This window comes from Apteryx rowi, unplaced genomic scaffold, assembly GCF_003343035.1.
Source record: "Apteryx rowi isolate R43461 unplaced genomic scaffold, aptRow1 scaffold_287, whole genome shotgun sequence".
NCBI classification, from domain to species: Eukaryota; Metazoa; Chordata; class Aves; order Apterygiformes; family Apterygidae; genus Apteryx; species Apteryx rowi.
Window position 1 is genome coordinate 190,815 of NW_020449274.1, and position 10,895 is coordinate 201,709.

The 10,895-nt window shown below is 36.5% G+C and overlaps 1 protein-coding gene across 21 annotated transcripts in view; it reads left to right on the top strand.

Moving 5' to 3' along the window:
* The window catches only part of ATF7IP (activating transcription factor 7 interacting protein), a 114,987-nt gene that overhangs the window by 75,375 nt on the left and 28,717 nt on the right, over positions 1-10,895 (top strand). For 10 of the 21 annotated variants that reach the window (XM_026069114.1, XM_026069112.1, XM_026069109.1 and 7 more), the window contains 6 exons: positions 762-827; positions 1,596-1,669; positions 2,204-2,292; positions 3,452-4,087; positions 5,582-5,649; positions 7,107-10,894. In XM_026069114.1, coding sequence (XP_025924899.1) covers positions 762-827; positions 1,596-1,669; positions 2,204-2,292; positions 3,452-4,087; positions 5,582-5,649; positions 7,107-8,552 — 2,379 coding nt within the window. In that variant the 3' untranslated portion in view covers positions 8,553-10,894. Of the gene's footprint in view, positions 1-761; positions 828-1,595; positions 1,670-2,203; positions 2,293-3,451; positions 4,088-5,581; positions 5,650-7,106; position 10,895 lie in introns of those variants that run through there. The other 11 variants (XM_026069122.1, XM_026069124.1, XM_026069123.1 and 8 more) reach the window with 3 other exon arrangements.

The window sequence follows — 10,895 nt, forward strand, 5'->3', positions numbered from 1 at the left end:
ACTCCCTGGTTTTAAAAAGCATTAAAAAGCATTCAATCTTTCAGTGTTAATTCAAGGATTATACAGCAGTTCATTTAAAAAAAAAAAAAAAAAAAGCCTTTTTTCCTTAGAAGTACCTGCTTAGAACAAGCAACATAGCCATTGCCTCCAGAATAATTCAATCGTCAGAACTGCAGTCTGGAGGGGGAAATTAGAATCATCTAATGATTAGGTAATTGCAGAAGGAATAGGTATCAATTAGTATAGTCAGAGACACAAGAAGAAAAAGACTAGGTGTAAATGAACCTGACACCTGAGCATCAAATAGAGTAGAACAAGCTGACAGTGAGGTGAGGTGTATGTGATGTGTAGTGTATCAGTGAGAGAGAGAAATAAAACTAATGAAGGAAGAGGAGAGGATATGAAGAGCAAAAGGGGTGCTTTTTCCAATATGAATGCCTCATCGGACATTAAAATGGTCAAATGCTTTCTAGGTAAGCAGTTGCATTAGTTCATGCCAAATGGGTTATGCTTGTATAATTGCGAATAGGATGAAAATGGTTCAGGTTGTCTCTAAGATACAACTCTGATACACACATGATCTTCCTGCTGCTGCAAAGTATTACAGTTATAATGTATTTTTCACGGAAAGAATGATTTCTCCTGATACGACAATACTCTTTGACTTGATGTTCTAATTGTATATCTTTTAGTTCGTATAATTTATTTAATGGTTCTTGGGAAGGATGTTTTTATTATTTGTTTTATTTCTTCTCTTTTAGGCTAAAATTGCTAGACTGACAAAGCGGTTTGGAGCAGCCAGGGAGGATCTGAAGAAAAGACAGGAAGTAAGAACTGGACTTATGTTTGTTTTTCTGAACTAGCCTATACCATAAACTGAATTTAATTTCTGTAATGTCAAGTCAACTTTATAGATTTCATTGAAATTTTTCATCCCATTTTATAAAGAAATCTTATATGCAGAAAAATGGTGACCTGGTTATTAATAGTATTCACAAAAAAAGTAGGTTTGGCTTGTTGGTTAAAAGGCAGTGATATTGAAGAATACAGTCTTTTCTCTAACATCTATTATGTAATTCTGATTTGCACAGAAATTCCTTTATACGTTATCAGTATGAAAGTGCCTCAAATTGTATGTATGTAAATGTAATATACTGCAGCATGAATAGATTGTAGAGTAAGTAAGAAGGAATCTCTGTACTCTCATTTTTGTGACGGGAGTGGAGATCAGAAAGGACACCAACAGAAGTATTTCTCTGTCTAGAATAAATATTTTGGATGAATTACTGTGAAGAAGTGGAAGCTAAAAGTCCATTAAAGTTGAAGAAGAAATTTTGATTGATCCTCCTGCTATAAAAACTTGAAGGCTAGAGATTCATAAAAAAAGGAGGAGGTAGGAGAGGGAGGCAGGCAGGCAGACAGAACTGAGTAGGTTTTGGGGGTTTGTAAAACATTTCAAGTTGTTCTCCATTTTTGGCTCCAGAAAATGTGTGCCTTACACAAAAATGAATGAACACGAAATACAACTGAAATACAAGTTTGCAACTTGACTTTGGGGKTTTTTTTTGTTTTTTGTTCTTTGTTTTTTCTTGTAGAATTCATCAAACCCACCTTTGTCTCCAGGGAAAGCAGGGAGTGACGCTGCAAACACAAACAATGTGACATATCGGTAAGGGAAACACATCATTGATCCCCTGTTCAAACTTCTAATAGGAGATCTGTGGTACATAATGTAATAGATGATCTCTCTCTTTTTTAGTTATTTTGTGAAAGGGCTCTTCCTTTTCCATCCTTGTTCATCTGTAAAATTCCATTTTATTTTACATCATTACAGAAGTCACATGTGAGCAGCATTGAATGCATTCTTTGGTAAACTAAGATGTGTTATTTCAGTAGCTAGAAATAGTTGATGAAAATGGAAGAGTAACTCTGAAAAGAAATAAGGAAGTGAAAAATCTCATAGCAAAAGGCAAACTTGGTGCAAACACTTGAAGACTTAAGAATAAATAATATAGTGTTGTAGTTGGGGAATATCCTATATAAATTTGCAAGGAGGAAAAAGGATAAATGGATTTTTGAAAATCAAGCTGAAGTGAACAGCTGTAAAAATAATCTTTTTTTGTTTGTTTTTACCATTGTACTGTTTATCATTATACCCCAGTGTGGCTCATTGAGAGATGCTAACTGGAACTTCATTCCATAGAAATGCTGGCACAGTGAGACAGATGCTGGAGTCCAAGAGGAGTGTAGGCGAGAGCACACCAGCAGCTTTTCAAGCCCCTGTGAATGCAGGTAAGAAACTTCTTGTGGACTTTATGAACACGCTTCTTAAAATTATTGCTTTCCATTAAATAAGTAACTGAACAGAACAAAACTTTGTTTCTTATGACTGTCTCCCCCCCCCCCCCCCCCCCCCCCCATCCTGGCCATCAAAAATCATTACTCTTAGCTCCCTGCCATGTTCCCAGTTTACATTTATGTAGTGTGCTCACTAGTCAAGGGATTATATATGTTGATTTGGCCAACCAGAATGTGTATAAAAATTAGCTAAGATGCTGCAACAGACCACTTGCTGGATAAGTCAATAGAACCTGCTGTATCTCAACTGCCAAGAAGTGGAACACGTGGCTCACAGGCCATTTATTGCACGGGAACATTATAGGATGCTAATAACTTTTGTGGCCATTCCTTAAGAGAATGTTGAGTGGGGAACTGATGCAAACCATAAACTCCATTTCTTAAGGGAGTCAGGTTGAAAAATAGAGTTCCTGTATTAGAATTTTATAGGGAAAGTAGAATCAAAAACTCTGTTAATGTTACATTTATATAGCCACACCATCCTTGATTTTAGAAATACTCTTTACCTAATACTGAATGTTGAATCTTTTTCACAGAACCATCTCATAATAGGAATACATGGCTGCATGTGGTGTATTATGTTCCTGATGTTTAGATACAGTCCTGAAATTGTTTTGCATTCTTTTGCATGGCTTGTCTTGATGAATTAATCCTTGATTTCGGTAGAACCTTCTGGATACAAGGTCCTACCTCTGCAAACAAAGTTAGTCATAACTGACTTAGCTTTTATTTTCTCGTGCTTTCTGAAGAACCAGCTGTTCTGTCATCTCTGTAATGTGTTTAAAATGCTGTATGTATGTGTTTTCATCAGTTAAACCATGGAGCTTTCTCATGAATGTGAATTCAAATTTTTGCCATAGTTTGTTGTATATCTTATTTTCTTGTTTTTCTGCCACTTGTATGTAGTTCTTTCAAACAGAAAGATTTTTATCTTTAATTAGGCCATCAAATATCACTGTACAACAGCAAAAGTGTTATCTGGTAGTCTTCCTTTAAAAATGGTAATAATGTAACGCATTTTTCCATTTGTTGTGTTGGAGCAAAACTTACCACTTAGTCCAAATGCTTTTTTTTTTTTTTTTTTTTTTGGTAGTGCCAACTTCCAGTCTTGCTGCTCCTCAGACAGTTGTCAGTGGACATCCTAAGCCTCAGACTCCAGTGACCTCCAGCTCTTTGACAACAACAGTTCTTCCTACAGCTAACACAGCTACAGTTGTTGGCACTAGCCAGGTGCCCAGTGGCAGCACTCAGCCAATGTCTGTCTCATTGCAGTCTTTGCCAGTAATCTTGCATGTACCTGTTGCAGTGTCATCCCAGCCTCAGCTCCTGCAAGGCCACACAGGGACTTTGGTCACCAACCAGCAGTCAGGCAACGTTGAATTTATATCTGTACAGAGCCCATCCACTGTTGGTAGCCTTACCAAAACTCCTGTGTCTTTGGCATCAACTAACCCAACTAAACCAAATAACAGCCCATCTGTGCCCAGTCCTGGTATCCAGAGGAACTCTCCAGCCAGTGCTGGGACAATAGGGACAACATTGGCAGTACAGGCTGTTTCAACTGCACATCCTGTTGCCCAGACCACAAGGACTTCTTTGCCCACAGTGGGTACTTCAGGACTTTATAATCCTACCAGCAGTCGAGCTCCCATACAGATGAAGATTCCCCTCTCTGCATTTAGTAGTACAGCTCCTGTTGAACCACCCACCATTACAGCACCCAGAGTTGGTAAGTTATGCTTGAATATTGACACCGGTAAAGGAAAACAGTTGTGTAAGGGAAGCCTAAAGCTCCACTCCTGTGGAATTTTGTTTCCAAAAAGCTCTCTAAGCTTTGTTTTATTAGAATTGGCTTTAAATTATTGCTAGCATCAAATCAGAAACTCCAATTCTACTATTATTAACTTGGTATTTATTTTTAATACAGCCTCCCAAAATAGTCTGACTGTTTTCTAAGCAAAGATATACTGAAAAGGAAGCATATTCATTAATTTAATTTTCTCAACATTTGAAAGTAAACAAAATGAGAAAATAAAAAAGAATACTAAATTAGTTCCAAAGCAGTACATCCATTGTACTTAAAATAGAGCCTTTGAGAACAACGAATGTTTAAATACGATATCTAGGTTAATTAGATAACTATTTTAAATATGATATCTAGGTTAACTTTCTGTCTTTGGCCATGTCATGATGCTTCTCTGCACTTCTGATTTTATGTACCTTGAATGTTTTTTTTTATATGATCCTCAAGATTTCAGAGTGAGTTGGGATCATAGCAAGAGTTTCTTATTATTGACATGATATAAGGTTAAAATTAACTCAAGCAGCATTTGACATCAGATGTAGTTCCGTTTCACTTTCCCATCTTAAGTTACCTGTGTCAAAATGTTTTATCTTCCATCAAAGTGACAGTCATACACTTTGCATTTAGTTTCAGCTGTAAAGCTAAAGTAATCTTGATTTAATATAACATCAAAAGGGTTGTGACAATCAGGGATGGTGAGCAAAAGAACAGTCTGTGTGCCCAGAAACTTGTCTGGTTCTCTGCAGTTTGCTCAACCTTGGTGTATGCGCTAGTAGTTTTCTGACCAGAACTGAAACACTTCTTGGGCCAATGCTTTTGCTGATAAGCTCTGGTTAAAATGGAAAGGAGTGAGAAGGGAGAAATTTGGATCTAAATGTTTGCATCAAATATTCCAAGTACTTTCACTTAGGTTGCTAGTGTAGATATATGTTCAGTTGAGCTAACAAATATATTCTTTCCATGCACAGCTTGCCTCACTTCTGTGTTTTGCAGTCAGTTTAAGCATCCTTTGTTCAGTCAGTTTCATATAAAAATGTTGAGTAACTGTACTTTTTTCAGTTTAATGTCTTGTCAGTTTACATACAGAGGGAGGAGAGGTGTTTAGTCTTTAGATAGCAAGGGAATTGTTCATTACATATTTGGAATACACTGACAGACTTTCAAGGAAGGAAATGGATAGCACTTCTAGGCTGGAAAGTGCCATTTCACTTTTTTATAACTGCTGTTCCCTCTGAAAAATGATAACAATCAAGTTTGAATTTTTGTACTTGAAAATCAGGACTGAAAAATGTTAAATGTGCAATGTACTGAATGTTTAGTATCAAACAGTTTTGAAATGTTTCCTCCAAATTCATATAGTAGATAACAGTATTTAACACTGATTAGATATTGCAAATGAACAATTTCTTGACCCCTCAGAAAACCAGACAAGCAGGCCACCAACAGATACTTCGGCAAACAAGAGAACAGCTGAGGGAACAGCACAGGTAGGTTGTTGACTGTGTTTCTATATAAAATTCTAAAGTTACAATCCACAGGAGAGCAGTTCTCTACCTTTATTGGTCATAATGAATGAATTTTAATTTCTTTTTTGTGCCATCCTTTCTAGTTTCTGTCCATTTGTATTTTCTTTTTTTTTCTGATCCAGAGTATTACTGGAAGCATGAGCTTCTGATAATCTTTTTAGAAGTTTTCCAGTAGGGTTTGTGTAAGTAGATGAGTTAGTAACTCAGGCGAACACTGAAAACATGTCAGATACAACAGAACAAACACACGAAAGAAAACAGCCCAGTTTTTTATTTAAAGAGTCTGTACTGAAAGCTACAAATATAATGTAAATTATTGTGACTCTCTCATTTCCACACTATTCCAGAAACTATTTAGAATTGGAGTTCTAATATTTCATTACCATATGTCATGGGTTGGGGGGGGGAGGGAGGAACAATACTTTTTTCAGGAATAACTACTCGATGATCAAGGAGCATTTGCAGTACATCCTGATTCCTCAAGTCTAAGATACTTTGAACTTTTTTCAAATTCAAAGGTAGAAATTAAGCTATTTAAAATTATTTGTAATTAATTGTCTTTCTGCATACAGATGTTTCACAAAACACCTCATACTTTATACTGCTGTTAACTGGAAGTCATTTTACTGAGGGAAATAAAGTAAATTTCCTCTACCCAAAATTTCAGTGTTTAGTGGTGTTTCAAGGCATAGTTAAATCTGAATTGTATCTTAAAGCAAGAAGAAAATATGAGGCAAGATTTTGGTTTTCATCTGTCATAGAAACAAAGATAACCGGTATTATGGATTTTCAGCTGTGCCTCACTACCCTTTTTTTAAAGGCATTTCATAAAGAATGGTTGTTTGAAACTTAATTTTTGTAGATACCTGTGGATTATAGCTACTAAAAAAAAAAAGCAATACTTGATATGTAGGAAATATACCTGTCAGCCATTCCAGTACTGTATGGTTTCAAGATTTAATTTTTGATGTAAGATGCATATTTAAAAAACTTCATTTGGTAGAGCCTGAAATCCGGAAAAGATTTCACAAAAACTGATTCTGTGTGTGATAGTGGTATTTAGCAATGGAAGGTGAGCAAGGAGGAGGGAAATGAAGGACATACAATGCTTTCCGGTTTTCAGTCCTCTGTACAGTGTATGTTTCTAGGTTTGCTTTCAGTCAAATCAGTTAAAGCATGTGTAATGCCATGGTTAATGAAGAAGGATCTGATGCGTTTTAATTGGCTAGTGAGGTATGAATTGACATGCCGTATCATTTGAAAAATGCAGTTAATGCCACCTGCTTTTTGTTATTTAAAATCCAAAATATTATGTATTACTCAGCACTTCACAGCTTTCAGAACAAAAAATAGTTCACTGTGTGCCGTATACCTGTGGCATATTTGATGGTACAACTTTGATCAATTGTTTCGAAAAGCAGTTGAAACAGCAAGAGACTTCATCAGAAAAAAAAGAAGCGGTAGAAGCTCCACAGACGAATTTTAACTTCCCTGAGGATGTCCTCTTTGGCTTGGAGGAAGAGGAAGAGGATGCTAAGAGCATCAAAAACACCCACAAGCAGACTGGCTGGGCAGCTAACTTATTAAAGCAGTGGCTGGCCAAAAATGGCAAGGATCCTAGCTTTGAATTGGTCCCAGTAAGTGAACTCAATGATATTTTGAGAGAGTTTTATTACACAATAAGGAATCATGACGGAAATACCTACAGTGTGGCAAGCTACAAGTCAATGCGTGCTGGCTTAAACCGGCATCTCAAAATGCCACCTTATAATCGTCAGATTTGCTTAATGAAGGACAAAGAGTTTGCTAGTGCAAACATGGTGTTTGTAAGTGTGCTGAAGATGCTGCGCATGCAGGGAAAGGATGAGACTCACCACCATCCTCCTATAGCTGCTGAGGACTTGCATAAGATTAAACAGTCTGGTGTGCTGGGATTGCACAGTCCCCTTGCACTCGTCAACAAGGTGTGGTTTGATTTGCAGTTGCATTTTGCCAAACGAGGGAGGGAAATCTTAAGAGATCTGGCTCCAGATGCTTTTGTTGTTGAGAAGGACAAGAACGGGCGTCGATATGCTATGTTTAGGTATCCTGGCAAAGGAAAAAATGGTGAAGATCCTCATAAAATGGGTAAAATGTATGATATGCCAGGGGACCCAAACTGTCCTGTTTTCTCCCTGGAGCTTTATTTGTCTAAGTTACCTCCGGAGCCCCCTGCCTTTTATCTGCATCCTTTAAAGCTAACATCAGAGCAAATGCAAGAACAGCCTGTCTGGTACAAAAGGGAACCAATGGGTGTGAACTACTTAGGTACAATGATGCCCAGGATAAGTGTGGCAGCCAGGCTCTCTCAACGATATACTAATCATTCTCTCCGAACTACCACCATCCAGCTACTGTGTGAAGCAGGACTGGGGCCTAGAGAAATAATGGCAGTGACAGGCCATCGCTCTGAATCAGCTATTAGACACTACTGGGGAGCTGCAGAAGTTCGCTACAGGGCTTGGTCAGAGATAATGGAGAATAACAGCCCCAGTTATCTATGTAGCAAGGTTCCAAATGAAGTGATAACAGAATCGTTATCTGGTGCCTCCACTTCTTCTATAAATCACGTTGTTTTAGAACAAAACAAAATTTTGTTTCCTAAGAAATCTGTTGTGCCATCTGGCAATAATTCTGTGACTTTCGTCCCTGGGGGACATACAGCTCTGAATTCTAAAAGTCACATCCTGTTGAACCACGCTTCTTCCAAGGTGTTTCTCCCCAAGAACATAGCCAGTGTGAATCTAACTGCCAGTCCCCTTCAAGGCTGTTGTAATGAACCTGTCTTTATAAGTCGTGTGATAAAACAAGAACCAATGACTTGATGCTTCTGTAATGGAACTGATTTCAAATGAATTACTAAAGTAGAAAATTTATGAAATCTTTTTCACTTGGTCCATTAAGGAAATTTCTTACTGCATAGTTCAGCAAGAAATATCCTGTTTGCACTCCTGAAGTGAGCTGTGGAACAGAAATTTAAACAGAGCAGGGCTTGGAGTTTGTATGACTTTCTGTGGCAGCTGTATGACTTTCTATGGCAGCTGGCACTCTTAAGTGGCTGAACAGAGCTATTTTAAAAAATGAAAGGGGATATTGATTTCCACTTAGCTGAAGAGCTATGCATTCTTCACTAAGTGCATGGCTTTTATGTTTTGTGAAGACTGTATTTATTATACCATTTTGTGCCTGCTGGCACTAATGTAGCATCTTACAAATCAAATATTTGATTACTGAAGATAACAGAGAAAGTACAAGCTGAATGAAGTAGATGTAAATACACTGCAAATATATATGTACGCATGAAAACACCTAGAATCATTTGACCTCTATCACCCTCTCTGTTCAAATTGTTATCAGACCTACCAGAGGATTGTGCTTGTTTTAGTTTCTTCTAAATTGGCTTTTCTGTGTGAGTTACAGATTTATATTTTAGGCCTTTCCTTTTCCTCTTCATATTTCTGGCTAAAATTTCAATCATTCTGGTCTCCAGAGGCACTATCTGATATAAATGATACTAAAGTTGGTATCTCTTCTGTTATGCCTGAAATCGGGAAAACTGTTCTCAAAAGGTTTGAGAATAGGTTTGTTGCTTAAATGTCAAATAACTAGAGTTGAAGTAGTCTCTATATGTGCTTATCTTGAGAGAGGTTTTTATGTATAACCTCTCGCCTACCCCTTTCTTCCATTACATTTCACATTGTGTCAGTATAGTAAAATAGTCTATCAGAATTCTTTCACAAGAAGTATGTCCTGTTCTTCCCCACCAAACTCTGTCAAAAAATAGGTTTTAGTTTTAATTTCTTTAGATTAGTTCATTTGTCACTCACTGTAGTAAACTGATCCTATCATTACACTTTTCATAGGAGATTTTTATAGGTTAGAAATCTGGTCTTAGGACAGTGAATGTGAATTTTGTCAGAGAAATGAAATTCTTTTGAAATGCTCTTTTCCGATAAAGAGAAATTAGAAGTTGGGAGGACTAGTTATAGTTCATTTTTAATGAGCCATACTTGAGAATCTAACTCAACTAATAGTTTGTCTCTGCTATTGTATGCCATGAATTTTTGTCAGAGCTTCTGACAAATCACAAAATCTTAATGCAGATAAAAATGAAAAACTGGTCATCAGATCACAAAATATGGCAGGTTTGGAAGAAATTTGGAAGAAGAAATAGCGTAGCATTTAAAACAGCTTTACATTATTTTAACTAAGTAAAATAGCATTATTTTAACTATGTAAAATAAGAATAACTTTGTACTTTTGAAGTGTGTGTGTAGAAATTTTTTGTAGGTAGATATATGTATGCACACACACATGAGCACACACTCACTGTCTCACTATGGACTTAACTGTAGAGATCTAGTTCACTAGGGAAGTATTTATGTTGCTCAACAGTGTAGAAAAATCCCAGCTGAAATAATAAATTCACCATTATAAACTCTTAATTCTGTGGAGGACTGCCTTGCTCAGAAAGGCTTTCAAATATTGTATGAATTTTATTGTAGTCTAAACAGAGGACTTGATGCCTGAATTTTGGATTTTTTACCGTGGTTGATAATTACCTTTATGGCCTTGGGTACTGTATTTTTAATTACATTACAAACTGTTTCAGTTTTCCAATGTGTAAGATTAGTGTAGAGTGTTCCATTTTCTGATGGATCATCTTAAAGATTAAAAGGTTTTGAAAGTTCTATATTCATCTTAACACACTGCATTTACAGTTACTTTTGTTTGCTGTTTTTATAATGATCAAGGTAGTTGATTAGACATAATTGTTAATATAAAAATTACTTCTGCACAATCCTACATTTGCTTAGTTGCAGCATTAATTTGTAATATGACTAGCAGAAGGAAAGTATGGATCCAGGATTATCACTTTATCAAAGATGACATAAATCAAACAAAAATGGTAAAGAAAGGAATCCTTTCTAATGGCTAGAAAGAAAAAAAAATGAAGGGCAACCTAAGTTCTCAAAATATAGGGAAATTGCAATAACTTATTCTAGGATCTTTTAGAGTAACATAGGTTTCTAAATTTTAGGGATTTGCACAACTATAATTCAGCTAGATTGGCAAATCTAATTCCCTGTTTGAAGAGATCTTGCTCTAAACTTTCACCAAGATGGATGTGTATTATTTTCTCAAAAAAATTTTTCCTCTCTTTTTGT